At 43.3% G+C, this 16042-nt stretch overlaps 1 protein-coding gene across 2 annotated transcripts in view; it reads right to left on the reverse strand.

Annotated features, from left to right (window-relative positions):
* Positions 1-16042, reverse strand: part of LOC126195291 (agrin) — a 296118-nt gene that overhangs the window by 98833 nt on the left and 181243 nt on the right. For both annotated transcript variants that reach the window (XM_049933840.1, XM_049933839.1), the window contains exon 2: positions 3773-3898. In XM_049933840.1, the coding sequence (XP_049789797.1) occupies positions 3773-3898 (126 nt within the window). The remainder of the gene's footprint in view (positions 1-3772; positions 3899-16042) is intronic.

Below are 16042 nucleotides of genomic sequence, written 5' to 3' on the forward strand. Positions count from 1 at the left end.
CTCTCAGCCCCGAGATGGTCGCTCGCCGGCTGAGTTGCTCCACGGTCGTCATCATCGAACCTTGATGTCTTTGCTACATCCACCGCATCAGGTTCCTGTGCAGCGGCAGACACCTGCTTTTGCTCCAGGCGACGTTGTCTACTATCGTCACTATCGAGGTTCCCGGCGTTGGCTCGAAGGGCGCATTCTTCGCTGCCTCGAACGCGCTGTGTATCTGGTTTTGGGGGCCTCTGGTGAGGTGCGCCGGCATCTCAACCAGCTGCGCCTCTGTCGTCGCATGGGATCTGCCGCTCGCCGTCTGCTTTCAGCGACGGTGCCGTCCGGTCAGCGCCCTGGGGACCCATCTACTGGCTCGCCTCAGCCCCAGGTGTTGCCGACGCTGCCTTCCATTTTGCCCCATGGCAACGCGCCGCCGCCACCGCCGCCGCAGGCGACGCCCGCAGTGGACGCGTCGCTGCAACCGCCGGGCGCCTCCCTGGGTCACGCGCTGCCGATCGCTTCCCGTGACCGGTTATCTTCCGACATGGAACTCTTGCTCGCTCCGGACCATATGTCGTCTTCGCCCGTTGGGTGCCCCGACCCGTTGGAGGTCGACCCTTCGGCCCCTCCTGTCTCTCTGTGGGCGCATACACCGCATGTTGGCGTGCACCCTGGAGCAGGTTTTCAGGCGTTTCCTAGCTCCCCGCGGTCCGAATGACAGCCTCGCCTGTTGTTAGGCTCCCCACCTCGTCGCATACGTCAACATCTCCCCACGGCGGGCGGAAGCCTTATGCCACAACCGTACGCCGATTTGCGGGGGACGAATGTGGTGTCACCGCCAGACACCACACTTGCTAGGTGGTAGCCTTTAAATCGGCCGCGGTCCGTTAGTATACGTCGGACCCGCGTGTCGCCACTATCAGTGATTGCAGTCCGAGCGCCGCCACACGGCAGGTCTAGAGAGACTTCCTAGCACTCGCCCAGTTGTACAACCGACTTTGCTAGCGATGGTTCAGTGACAAAATACGCTCTCATTTGCCGAGACGATAGTTTAACATAGCCTTCAGCTATGTCATTTGCTACGACCTAGCAAGGCGCCATTATCAGTTACTATTGATATTGAATCATGTACCGTCAAGACCGACGTTCACCATTAACGGATTAAAGTTAAGTATTCCACCAGCTACGTCCGTTTTTCTAAATCCTAATTTCCTTGTCCTGTTCCAGACCTCACGCCAGCCTGCGTGAGCTAAAACGCGTGCCTTTCGGCCTCCTCTATTAACACGGTGTTGGCTCTCCTGCCAACCAGAACACTTCTTTCTGCTGAAAAGTGGCATGTCTCTTTTCATTTAGTGTGAGAATTACATTCAACTAAGAGGATGGTGAGGAGGTGGAATATTCCAATAGTAGCTTAGATAAGCAAACTGCCCTGCAGTGACAGTATTTCCTGATCTCCAGCTAACTTCATGATTTAACTATATTTTACATAGTGTGGGTGTCCTTTTTCTTTGCTTTCTGAGAGTGCTTAGGGACAGCGTACACACTGGATTTGGGACAGGCAAGTCAGGGTCCGACATAAAGAAGAAGTGAACCCCAGCAGCCAGTAAGGACTCTGGAATTCGCAGAGAACAAGACAAAAAAAATGGCTCTGAGCACTATGGGACTTATCATCTGTGGTCATCAGTCCCCTATAACTTAGAACTACTTAAACCTAACTAACCTAAGGACATCAAACAGATCTATTCCCGAGGCAGGATTCGAACCTGCGACCGTAGCGGTCACGCTGTTCCAGACTGAAGCGCCTAGAACCGCACGGCCACACAGGCCGGCAGAACAAGACAGTTAGTGTGGGGTATTGTCAGAGTGAAGGTTGCATTATCAGGCGATTTCCCACAGGACCGGTGGCTGTTATTCGTTTACGGCACGCCTCCAGCCTAACAGCCGAGCCCTGCGGAGGGAAAGAACTTTGATCAATGGGAGCCAGCGCTGTGCCCTGTTCAGAATTGTGCCTTCAAAAGATAACAATCTCACGCTTTACAAGAGAAAGAAAGGATGTCGTAAAATAAGGACCTAGACTTGAGCAGAGTTTTTCCTATCTTAGGACCAGACAGCCAGTCGCGACGGCAATACACTGCACGTCTCATGCTGATACGGTGAGCATTATTAGCAGCACCGGCACCTTAGAACAATCGTTGGTTAGAATGAAGTCAGATAATTGCAGTTATCTGCCCCACATCATACACTGCATTGGTAAATGGATGTATTTTTCAGTCTAGTAGTCAGGCAAACAGTCACCTGTACATTTAGTTAGCAACTCGTGTGGCATTTCAGAACGGCAGTTGCATCTACAGGGCGCATTCTCAAATCTTTCAAAGAACTCGCGGTACCAGCAGGTTAACTTCGTGTAAATCAAATAAAGCAATTTTGTAATTGGGCAGTCAGGCAGTTTATCACGCAATTTGTGTCTTATTTCAATAAATTCATGTGTTCATTTAAAACTTGTTTCTGTTGACACCTTCAATTAATCGCTTTTTCAGTATTATGCAATTCTCCACTTTATGATCGACAGATAGAGCCTTAACATTTAATTGTCTTAGGTAAAACATTTACACACCGTAATTAAGCTTGGGTTTTAAAGGTGTGCCTGTCTCCTAATTAATTTTCTTAGTCAGATTAGCAATTTCAAACACATATAGCATTTTGAACTGTTGCCCTGACAATGTATCTCCAAAAATTGATGTGTATGTTCAATGTTTCCTCTGTCAAACACTAAGGCAAAAATTCCCATATATTTCCTCTTTCCTCTTTCTCTTTTTGTTCCTCAATCAGTGACATCACTTTCCTTTCCCCTATCTTGATTAATCATGTTTCATCGCATTCCAATTTCTCTCCCCCCCCCCCCCCCCCCTTTCTCAGCTCTCCTCTCACGTGCATTATCACTAGCTTCCGTAATTTAAACATGCCTTCCTGTAACTTTTTTTTTATTATTAAAAATGAAACTCCTCCAGCTGTGCTTAAGATTTCATATTTATTTGGCTACTAGTTTCGACGTTGAGTCAACGCCATCTTCAAGTCCGTACACTTTGATGGTATCAATTGTGTGTGGCTGAGAACTAGAAGTCCGCGATGAGACCAATTCGTGCTCCACATGGATCCACGTGGAGCACGTATTGGTCTCACCTCGGACTTCTAGTACCCAGCCACACACAATTGATGCCATCAAAGTGTACGGGCCTGAAGATGGCGTTGACGCAACGTCGAAACTAGTAGCCAAATAAATATGAAATCTTAAGTACAGCTGGAGGAGTTTCATTTTTAATAAAAATTACACCAACTGATGTCCCACCATCATCCAATTTATATATGGGTGTACGAAGATTCATATAACTTGTCCCTATTGTTTTTGACATGAATCAATGTAAACTGTGTTTCTTTTTCTTTCTGCACTATAGTAAGTACTAAACGTTCTATAATCTTGTATATTAGATGTTACTTAAAACATGCTTATCATAACAAAAGTAATGTGGAGTATGGTTAGACGCAGAAGGTGGCCTAATGGCCATAATCTTGCCAGGTGAAATAAATAATGTGATCAGAGTCACAGACACGTTAAATGGCCAAAACTTAATGGGGCGGTTCAGTGCTGATATTCCTCAAATATCGATAAAATTATCGTATTTGGGACACATGCTACTTCAAAATTGATGGGAAGCTACACACACAAACAGGAAAGAAACTAGCGGTGTCTTGTTCCGATACAGGAAAGATGTGGACGAGGAGACGTGGCACTCACCCTTTCCGCAGGTCTTCTTGCGCAGGTCGCAGGAACTGCTGTAGATGAAGCCATCAGAGCCGCAGACGGGCTCTGCCCCCGCCGCGGAGCACACCCGCGGGCACTGCGGGCCGCCAGCTGCCGCGCCTGCAACACAACAAAAACAGGTTCATGAAGATGCGTCCACTGCAGCGAAACGTCGGCGCTCAGCCTTCAGCTACGCCAGCCAGCTGCATCCATCCGAGCTACATTCCACGTCTGACCATGCTACAAGAAACAGCGTTGAAAGAGGTCAGGCTCACTGTTCTACATGACTGGTATAGCGTGTCCCAAAACTGTAAAGATTTGAGGGAGTGATACATGTGTGTAAGTGCACGCAACAAATGCTTGTACGCTGACCGTTTTTCACGACAGACAACTGCCTGCCTTACGGACGTTGTTGCGCTAGCTCGAAAAGCAATACGCTATCGTCTGTAAAGTGTCTGCACTGGAGTTCAAGACTGTTTCCAATAACGGTTGAAAGTCAAAGAAGGGGGGTTTATCTTTACAGAAATTTGCAGATTCAGACGCCAGTCACAGTTCATACCTTTGCAACTGAATAGTCCACTCGCTTCAGGGTCATTTGGCCCCTTTGCTCGCACACAGTAGTGTTCGTTGACATCGTGACTGTCGGTCGTCTAGTACACGTCACACAACTCCCAGTGTGCGCTTCACAGGCATGTTGACTGCTAATTACTAGTGGAGACCTCACTTTCTAACGCCATCTTTTAGAATTTGACTGTGGCAGGCAACGAAGTCTCTGTACCTAGAAGGGCTATTTCTCGTACGTTTCTGCTTACGGTGATAAGTTGCATCCGATTCACATAAGGACTCTCACAAAACCTCTCTTAATATACATTCGGTTTTCCGCTCAGTACGTCCGCTGCTATATACTTTGTCTGATCAAAAGTATCCGGGCATTAGTGTGGGGTGTGTCCCATCGCGCTTACAATGGCTTGTACTCTGCTGGAGGCAATTTCAGTGCGACGCCTGAATGTCTGGGAAGGAACGGTAAACCATTCTTCCTCAAGAGCTGAAACCAGAAAAAGTAGTAATATCAGACGCTGGGGGCTGGATCGAGTGGCACAAACCATCATAGTCTCCGAACTACGCAATGTTATAAAATGTGGTTTTGCACTTCGCATTTTCTTAAGCAGTACATGGAAGCTACACCCTGACCACGGAAAACAGCCCTATTATGTAACATTATCTCTTTGGAGCATCATCTATGGCACTATGCATGGTGGCACACAACGTTCTCAAGGTACCTGCCAAACCGACAGTATATCGTGACTCATCACTTTCCAGTCATCCACCACCCAGTGGCGTCGCTCTTTACAACACCTCAAGATTCTCTCAGCCATGTCGACTTTAGAGTCATTAAAATGATTGAAATGCCTCTGTTTGATTTGTTACTCAGGTGACATCCAACGACAAGTACATGTTTCAAGTAACTGAGCTCTCCTGACCGATTCATTCTGCTGTTACTGCTTCCCTTCAACACCACAGTACACTCCACCTGCTTTTATATTCGTGGTTCCGCCTGTCGTGACATCTAATGGTCAATTTCGCAATGCGTAGGCATGTCCGGATACTTTTGATGAGATAGCATATATACCAGTGGGACATACTGAGCAAAAAACCAAACGTGAGATAGGAGGAAAGTTTCGAAAATGTCCTCACCCTAATTGGATGGAATTTATCACCTTGGATAGAAGCTTCTAGGTACAGAGCGTACTCGACAGAGAATAGTCGACACGGTAGAATTTGAAGCAATGGCTTTGGACAGTGAGGCTCCATCCAATACAAAGCCCACAACTGCCTCCGACTCTTGAAACTCCTCTCTGGCCGGACGTGGGGGTTGCACCCCTCTACCGTCCTCCACACCTACAACAAATCCTTAATCCATCCTATCCTCTGTTATGCCAGTCTCGCCTGGATATCCGCCCCACCCCCTCCCCCAAATTCTATAAGTCACTCCAGATCCTCGAGCACCATGCACTCCGCCTCGCTTTCCGTATACGCCTCCCGTCCCCCACGCGGATCCTCTACGATCTCATTCCTTTCCCCCATCTGCGCCTATTCCTCAAACATATCCGCATACTCTACACCTCCCGCCACCTTGATCCCCCTCAGCCCCTGGTTGGTCCTCTCCTCTCCAGTCTCCGCTCTCTGCCACGCCTTTACTGGTGTTCCCCCTAACCTCCATCTCTACACCCTTCATCTCCTTTCCCAAGGTGGCTTCTGTCAATTCCCCTTTCTGGATGATGCCCTCTCTCCCTCCATATATCTCTCCTATCAACCCTGATCCTCACTCCCCCTCCTTTCCTGTCCTTTCCCTGGGCTCTCTCTCCCCCCCCCCCCTTTCCATCCTGTTTTTCTCCCCACCTAACCTCTCTCTGCCTCCCCTCTCCCACCCCCCGAGTCCTTTTGTATACCCCTCCTCTACCTTTCCGCACTCCCTGTCACATCTGGCCGACCCCCCCCCCCCTCTTATGGGTCCTCGTCCTCCATCGGCTCCTTTCCCCCCTTCCCCCCACTTCGTTTTTTCCTCTCCTCCCGCCCCCTTTCCTTTCCCGTCGTCTGTCCAGGTTCCCCCCATCTGCCCTCGTCTGTGGTATATCATATTTGTCAAAATTTTTTAGTGCAGTATTCAAGTGAATGTTCAGTGTTGTTCGTCTTTCCAAAGTGTTACGAACAGAAGCCATGCTGTCGCTGGATGTAAATTTTATATCTCTTGCGAACAGTAACCAGACCCTCGCCCTGCTTTTTTAATTGTACATCCATTCTTTTACCTGATTTTATTAGCATCATCAACCCTTTGTTTTTATGTTTTAAATTCCACGATTTTCCGCCATTTTACCATTTAAATCACCGATTTTATCACCTGTTTTTATTATTTATTATCTTCATCTTTTTAAAACAAATTCTGTAGGCTGAAGAGCGGAGTACTAAGCTGCTGCCAGCCCGCCCCCCTTCGGGGGTAACCAGCAGTCAAAGTGCCCGTGAAGCGCATGCAGGGAGTAGTGTGATCGGTACTGGAGCACCAGCAATGACGGTGTCAACATGTGTAAGCAAAGGGGCCGAATGATTCTGAAGCCAGAGTACAGTTCTCTCGGTGGACCGTTGAATTGCAACGCATGCACTGGGACTGATAGGTGTCTGTTTTAATGCTGTCGGCGATATGTTGTTTATGCCAATAAGGAACTAGATATTCGTTTCCTAACATTAGTTCTTTATCTCCAATCGCTGAGTTTAGGACCATCTATCAAACTTATAATTTTGACCCTAATAGTATGGAACATCCTAAATACTGACGGCCTTCTGAAAACGATTCATGCTACAATGTTAGCGACAGCGTTTTGCCCGATTACCAACTCCTAAGTTCAAAAGTCGATCCAAAGCAACATAGACCCTGACAAAAGAAGAATAAATTTTTTTACAACGAGCGGCCTTCTAAGTTTATTTCAAAATAATAACAAAATAAAATTCAAGAAAAGAATCTTTCAGTATTGACCTCCGTTTCGTACATAACACTGTTCTTGGGATCAGATGTTCCAAAGTTTGCTGTAAAAGTGCGAAGAAGAATAAGTAAGATCGCCAAAGCGTCTTTCTATTTTGCAACTGATAAACATGGCTGGTCTTTTAGATGAATTGCGCCATGGCATAGGGCAAGGTATGGCAAAACCGGGTATGCAGGTCGAACCAGGTAGATTTAGATTTCCATGACTAGTGCTGCCACCGGCCTGACAACACTCAGAAATATTAACAGTCGTCCTTCTGGGAGTGGTAAATAAAAGTCATTAGTGAGCAAGTATTGTCTTTCCTTCTAGACATTTTCAGTTTTTCTGAACTTTTCTTCTGTGAGGCGTTTCTTGGAGCTGTGTCTTCTAGAGAAACAGTACCTGATAAAAATAATTAAGTAAATATTTCTATTAAACATGGTCTTTAGCGTATTTCAATATTTATATTTTGCACATAATGTGAATGCTAACTTTCCGGCGCCATAATTTGTTCTGTGGGGCAAAATCGGATACATTGGGTGGGGCAAAACCGGGTTGCCAAATGCTTCCAACGTCTCCTCCAAAGGTTGACTTGGCAGAAAGTGCAAAGAAATCACAAGAAGAAGGGGCAAATCAGCAATCCTGACGAGCTCTCCATACAAAAGTGATTTAGAAGTTGAAGAAAAAGCCAGGAAAAATAAAGAAGACAAGAAAAACTCAAAACGATATCTTTTTATGGGGAAGAAACGAAGAGGTCAAGTTGTAACGAAGGTGAATACATACATATACTTCGTTAAGAACAGAAATATCAGACTAAGTAGTTTTCTAGTTCCACAGTACTTGAACATTGTTCATGAGACAGACACTGTATCCATACCTCCAATAATTCTACATATATTCTTATACTTCATCAGGTGAAGAGGACCCAGTGCTACCGAACTAAAAAACTATTTCGTCTGATATTTCTGTTCTTAATAAATTGTGTTTTCGGTTTTTAATTAGGACAGATTATCGAGAACTTCGCATAGGTTACTGGAATACTTGGAATTATTGAAGTTCCTTGTTAAAAACGAGTTTTGATATTTAAAAAAAAAGGGTTTTCGTATCCCTTGGTAGTATAGGTCTATATAAGGATTTCTATATGTTTTCATGTATTTTTTGCAGCAGAATAAACCTTTTCTTTGTTTTCAAATTCTTCCATTCATTTAAATGGTTACCCTATTTTATCCAACGGGTGTGGAAAGCCGGTATTTGTACCTAACTGGGTTGCCTATTTTTTATGTTGCGACAGTTTATTTTAAGCTGAATCCGGACTAGTATCATGCTGATGAATATATAAAAGATTTGAATGACCTTAATTTGCAAATTTATTGATCAATGAAAATAATCTACAAAAGTGAGGTACTCGGTTTCGCCCTGCTTTGCCTTACATCAACTATGGTCTTTCCCGTTTTGAATACACTGACATCTTTTCTGGGGTCAGTTTTCCCTCAGTTCCGCATTGACGCGAGTGTAGAAATGGTTACTTTTAAGCAGGCATTGCCTGTGCCCATGCTTGTGTCGCTGATCTCTCGAGTGACCTAATTCTCTGGAGTGTGAGTCGCGCTGGTATTCTCTTTTGTGGCGCGGTTTCTACTCTGGCCGGACGGAAAACATTCTTCTCCGTTGCATTCACTATATCACGGTTTCTTTTATCCATCAATGTTTGTTGCTAATCTGAGTCTTGTCTTGTACGTTTTGGCCCCTGCATATTACAGCCTTTACTAGTGTATTGAAGACCCTTTTTTACGCAAACAAAGCTAATTGGGGCAATAAATTGCTTTAATCACAATTACATTATTATTCTGTAACTAGCCATAGGAGACCACGGGCTTCTTACACAAAGTACTCACGATATATCCATCACAATATATATAAATGACCTAGTAGATAGTGTCGGAAGTTCCATGCGGCTTTTCGCGGATGATGCTGTAGTATACAGAGAAGTTGCAGCATTAGAAAATTGTAGCGAAATGCAGGAAGATCTGCAGCGGATAGGCACTTGGTGCAGGGAGTGGCAACTGTCCCTTAACATAGACAAATGTAATGTATTGCGAATACATAGAAAGAAGGATCCTTTATTGTATGATTATATGATAGCGGAACAAACACTGGTAGCAGTTACTTCTGTAAAATATCTGGGAGTATGCGTGCGGAACGATTTGAAGTGGAATGATCATATAAAATTAATTGTTGGTAAGGCGGGTACCAGGTTGAGATTCATTGGGAGAGTGCTTAGAAAATGTAGTCCAGCAACAAAGGAGGTGGCTTACAAAACACTCGTTCGACCTATACTTGAGTATTGCTCATCAGTGTGGGATCCGTACCAGATCGGGTTGACGGAGGAGATAGAGAAGATCCAAAGAAGAGCGGCGCGTTTCGTCACAGGGTTATTTGGTAAGCGTGATAGCGTTACGGAGATGTTTAATAAACTCAAGTGGCAGACTCTGCAAGAGAGGCGCTCTGCATCGCGGTGTAGCTTGCTCGCCAGGTTTCGAGAGGGTGCGTTTCTGGATGAGGTATCGAGTATATTGCTTCCCCCTACTTATACCTCCCGAGGAGATCACGAATGTAAAATTAGAGAGATTAGAGCGCGCTCGGAGGCTTTCAGACAGTCGTTCTTCCCGCGAACCATACGCGACTGGAACAGGAAAGGGAGGTAATGACAGTGGCACGTAAAGTGCCCTCCGCCACACACCGTTGGGTGGCTTGCGGAGTATGAATGTAGAAAAAAAAATGTAGAAAACAACGTCCGAAGTTTCGTCGATGGAATTCAAGTAAAAGTTGTGTAACTGTAAGTATATATGCGTATATTTGAACTGACTTTTTTTGCAAAGATCACTCCTACAGTGCTAGAAACAGCTAACAATAGATAAAGTAGAAGGCTTTCAAAATGACGCTGACTTAGCGGCATCGCCGTAAAAGCGACAGCGCTCAGCGGACCTTCTTGGCTGAAGTGAGGACCATCCAGGCTCCTCCACTACGTTTCGCCACTACTTGCGGCTCCCACTTTGCCGTACAGTCGGTTAGCTTCCGACTGGTGTGCAACGCTCACTGTGAAGGTAACGACCTATAAAGGACCACTAGGCATGCGACATGGAGGAATAAAGAGGGAGGAGGCACGTCTCACGTTCCAGCATCACGAGGTTTACTGCTGCAGAGACCGTTTTCTGTCCAGACACGGCTCGGATAAACCGCACAGAGGACGTGGTTTAAGCGGGGCTGGACTCTGCTGCTCACGACCGTACCGACCCGGCGTGATGGTCGTGACCCGTGCTGGACTCTCAACCCGGCTCCCGGTGGGACAGCCTGTAGGTAGCAGAGGTCTGTGGCCATGGCTGAGCCGTCTTCCCGAGCGGTGCCCAACTACCTACTGCTGTAATACTACAGTACTGGAGGGAATCTGAAGCTTGCCAGCACCAAGTCAGATTCTGACACGGTCAGTATTCAGTTTACCAGGGTTTAAACCAAGGCCGGCCACGGCGTGTCAAACTTCACTCGTGCGTCGTGTGCAGCTCGCGTGCGGACCATGGCCCGTCCTGTCATTCTGTTTTGCTCGGTCCTTTTCGGAGTTAGCCTGAACTGTTCGGCATTTCATTTAACATTGCGGTGCGGCATTTTTCGGTCGGCACAACTCTATCTGAGAATAGTGCTATCAGCCCTTTTGCCCTTCGCTTTTTGTTCGTGTTATGAAGGACGTTGAAATATCCGGTGGCTGTTAGCACAAAAAGAGGCAGTCTAGCGATCTATCGCCACAATCCTTTACAACGAATGGGAATGGCAGAAGAGAGGGTAAAAATTCTCAATTCGTATAAGCGATGGATACTGTTTATTTGCTATGAAACTACATTACAGTACCATGCAGAAAAAATTTGAATAAGCAAAGAAAAATTGGAAATAGAGATTTTTACCGAAACAATTTCTAAAATATACGTCAAAATTTGACGCGTGTCATAAGCTCGATCGTGGCTTCAAAGTTGAAGAATATTTCATACAATGAGAAGACCTCTTTTGACAGACGATAAGATTTTCTATATCTTGGAAAGTCTATTGGCTACTACTTTTTCAGTTCAAGTTCACATGATCTTACATAGTAGGGTGTGAATAGAATGGCAAAGGGTTCCTGCAGCACTTGTCAGACACCCATTCTGCTGAGTGATGCCTCACGGCTGCTTTTACACCTGAGGACAGGCATAACCAATGAAGGGTGTCGAAGGATTTGCCTGCCTTCAGGCGCTAGAGCAGCCGCATGGCACCGCTTAGCCTGTCTGAACTCCAACCCCGCTTCTGATGACCGTGCTGTATACAAGACGCTAAATTTGAAACGTTTCTTCCTTTTTCTGTTTTGTGGAATCTGGTTTTAGAGAATTGTTACATAAAGACCTTCTTCTGTAAAGGATAGCTAAGTCATTTTATTTTTGTAGAAACGTCTTCCACTTAGGCTCTGTGCTGTAAACCTGTGAAGAATCGCGATCGGAGCACTCAGTCACCCCGGAGAATGTTTCAATCTAGATTGTTAATAACATTAAACTAAACTGAGAAGAAAGGATAGCTGGCTGAACAAAGAACTGGTGTTGCGAGGGTGGCTTGTGAGATGTGGCTGGATAGCTCACCCAATAATAGACGGTTGCCCACGAATTGCAAACTCTGAGTTATTAGAGTTCCCAGAGCTTTAGTCTGTCTGGATGTTTCAGTTAAGTAATTCATTATACAAGTACAATTTTGTGTTTAACGTCTCTTCCGAAATTTTCTTACTTTATTGTGAATCAAGGAGGCGCAGGTTTTCGTTTTATCATTTTAACATAGACAAATATAATTTACTTGGCAATGCTACTTTCTTATGTTCTGTCCACATAAATGACACATTTAATACATCGTTAACAGATACACTAATTAAAATAACAAGTTTATACCAAAATTATCAGTGTGTAACACATTTCCCGATATAAGCGAGAAATCAGCCGAAAAATCACCGTAAGTACACTTCATCCTATTCTTAACGAACTGTTTTTCGATCTAAGAGCAAATCAAAATGTAAATAACTTAATTACAGACCATTGATGATGCTTTACCTCAATGAAGCGAAACGCGTCTGGTGAAAAAATCACACATTTTTGTAGTTACAACGACGGAACAGAAATACCGTCAAGAATTATAAAGCATCTACGGACACTATGGCCACACAAATGAGGCATACAACTGTCCTTCTGCCTCCTTCCTTTCATTCCTACATATGAATCCCAACCAAAATTGTTATTTATGTACAGTTTTACCACTGTAGCCAACACAATTATTGTACTTAAAGTTTGCAATCCGTCACCTGATTATATAAACGAATATGAAGTTTAAGCTATATCAACTTGACAAAATCCGATTTATATACCACCTGAAACATTTATTGCAACGCATGTATTCAACACCTCAAAACAAAGATCTCCAAAATAATTTAAAACTTAATTTATAATAATGTTGTTACGGTGTATATTCTTTGGACTTTGTGATAATGTTTCTCTTCTGCTATATGATCCTTGCACCTAATGGTTTCCAGATGCCATCTTTATTTCCAAACTTGACAACATATATGTGATGTATTACGACAGTGAAAGGAACGTGTGACCACTAGAGATACTCTGTCTTTCTTATTTTCTTTTTACCGTTAGATATACGTTTAGTTTTTTGTCAAAAGAAACCCAAACAATGTTCTGAAATAGTGTTTTGTTTCTCCACTAGACAGTGCCATAAGTTCCTCCAAAAAATCGTAACACAACACGCACACACATCCACCTGATAATGGAGGTTTAAACCTTTGAAATGCGTCATGGAGATAAATAAACAGTGACTGGTAACAGTAAACTTGTTGTTTCATTTAATGTCAATAACAGTCACTGTAAAGCCTTACCTAAAATGTTCGTATTTAAACAGATACGTGTTTGATTTTTTTATTGACGCTCTCATGACACAAAAAACTACAGAGTTTTAAGTTCTTTCCTTGCGAACGAACATTTCTGTTAGGTTTTTTAAATGACAATCATATTCACTGTTGACTGTAGAAGTTATTTATTTCACAATTGCAGTTTCAATCTTTTGGCCATTTTCACGTAGTGCTGCAAAAGATTTTGCTTCAGCACATGTCAGACTTTAAAATCCTCTGACCTTTCCTATCCGTTATTGAAGCTGTCAGTTGCTCAAAAATGAGTACATTATTCAGCAACAAAAATTTTTGATCATTGTTCAACAACATAAAGTGTTTGGCAGGTATCATATCAAGTTTTAAATCTAGCTTAAAATCATTTCTTTTGGACAACTCCTTTTATTCCATGGACGAGTTTCTGTTTCAGAACTGGTAAAAAAAATGTACCTCTGAATGTAGTTGCATGTGTAGAACTAAAAATTTCAGTAATATTAATATTAACACTATTCATGTGTGTGTGTATATATCTTGTAATCTGACCTGTTCCACATCATATCGACAAAATAATCGTGAAAATGATCTACGGAACATGACATAACTAAACTAAACTAAACTAATATGACAAGTACACATATCATCGTCCAAAATAAGCCTCTTTACTGTAGAAACTGCAATTATGAAATAAATAACTTCTACAGTCAACGACGAATATGAAGTCCTTTAAAAAATTCTACATTACAATGAACCACGACCATGAGAAGCTAATCATTTCTCATTAGTTTAAGAATGGTGCAAAAAGGTTGTGGGTCGAAAGTAAGACTTGGGAGACACGTATGAATACGTGCGGCACAGACCTCTGGTCTGTTGGTTCAGAAAACATGTTCTGTGACGTAGACTGCGTAGAATGTTATGACGTGCCCTCCACCTGTGTGTTATGAAAAACGCTTGCAATTTATAAAGCTGACTTCACACGAAGCATCCGTGATGCTGCAATCGTGTATAGCTCGTGACACAACCATGTTTGCTACTAGACAGGAAATTGCTTCGATGGGTTTGACAAATGGCATGAGATCACATTTTCTCGCAAAATCGGCTATGTGTGATTTAGAATTATGTGTGAGTCACGGTGAAGTGAGCGTATTCATCTGAGATATGAGGAGTGAGACGATTTTGTGATGCAGGAGAATAAAAGTAGCTGTCATCATTGTCACATCAAACATGATTGATTTTCAACTGTAATTAGCCGCTGGTTCCATCTGTGTGAACACTATTTGTGCTGTACTCAGTACTCTTCTCGAAAGGACTCGATCGACAGGCACGACTTTTGAGTATCGAAATAGCATTCGCTTTGCTGCTATTGAGCATCACTTGTGTTCCTATAAGACTAACATAAATCATGATTAATAGATGAAACAGGAGCCTGTTTTATGTGTTCATGACATTAGATCATCATTTTCATTTCCTTCATAAGACATTACTAGGTCAGTTAAGCACTAGAGCCAGAAAAATGTAACGTGTTGTAAATCTCATATGTACTCTGCATTTCGCGAGATGGTATGAGGTCAACTGTTCTTCATGATGAATATGTAGGTTCAGACATCGTCATTGACTATCGTGTTGCACATTCCTGAGACATGCGGTCCAATTTCTTTTCGTTTTGTTAACAGAACAATGTTATTTTCGGTGATCTTAATTCTTCCTCAACTTAAAAATTATCTCTGTTTCTCGTAAAACTGTGGTTACAAAAGCCGAGAGTTTTTTGACCCACGATTGATATCAAGGGTGTTCTTCTGCGTAGCCGTTTCATCAATAAAGTGCTACTTTAAATTAACGTTATTCTAACGTATACCGTTGAATTCCATGACAGTTCCTTTAAAGCATGGTTCCCAACCTCTCTGAGGTCATTACTACCGAGTACAAGCCGCACCTCCCACCATCGCCAACATTAACGTCTAACTAAATTTTAGAATGAAAAATAATTTTCTTTCAACACCCTCATTGTTAAAATAACGAAAGATAAATGATATTTGGTTTTTGTAGGCGTTTTATTAATCCACGAATTAATGAGTCAGTGAGACAGTTCGTACCGTCTACATCTAACAATTTTTTATACATAATGAAATAATTCCCTGTGCATCCCGAGTACTATTTACAGTCGTTCCCCAGAAAGGAAAGCTAACAATCCACATTGAAAGTAGACACTTTTTACAAGAAATTCCTCTACGCCACTTCTTTCACTAACAAAGTTTGCTTCACCCAAACCCTGCATCCCGACTTAGAATCTACCAATTGAAAATGTCTACACTATTCTGATTGCTTGTAAATCACCTTACTACTGAGCAGATAGAAATAGGAAGACTCCAGACTGTTAATGCTTTGTGCCTTTCCTCGGCCACTAATAATAATAATAATAATAATACCAGTAGCAGTAGTAGTAATTTGAAAGCCCTGCAGCGAGGTAGTTCGAATCCTGCCTGGGCATTGATGTGTGTGATGTTCTTAGGTCAGTTAGGTTTAAGTAGTTCTTAGTCTAGGAGACTGATGACCTCAGATGTTAAGTCCCATAGTGCTTAGAGCCATTTGATCCCTTTTTAGCAAGGTGGTTACATTTATTATTGTGATGTGCTGTCAATTGGTTCGGTTATCTATTGCGGTTTGAATAATGAAACAATTTCTGTTCCATTGTGGGAACTACCTACAACACGAAGAAGGCATTTTCTTGAAGTATTTAAGCATATGTGACAGATGTGTCAAACTGTTACTGTCATAAAAGCAATGTACAAAGTACGCCTGTTGATA

This window comes from Schistocerca nitens, chromosome 7 (genome assembly GCF_023898315.1).
Source record: "Schistocerca nitens isolate TAMUIC-IGC-003100 chromosome 7, iqSchNite1.1, whole genome shotgun sequence".
In the NCBI taxonomy this organism is placed as follows: Eukaryota; Metazoa; Arthropoda; class Insecta; order Orthoptera; family Acrididae; genus Schistocerca; species Schistocerca nitens.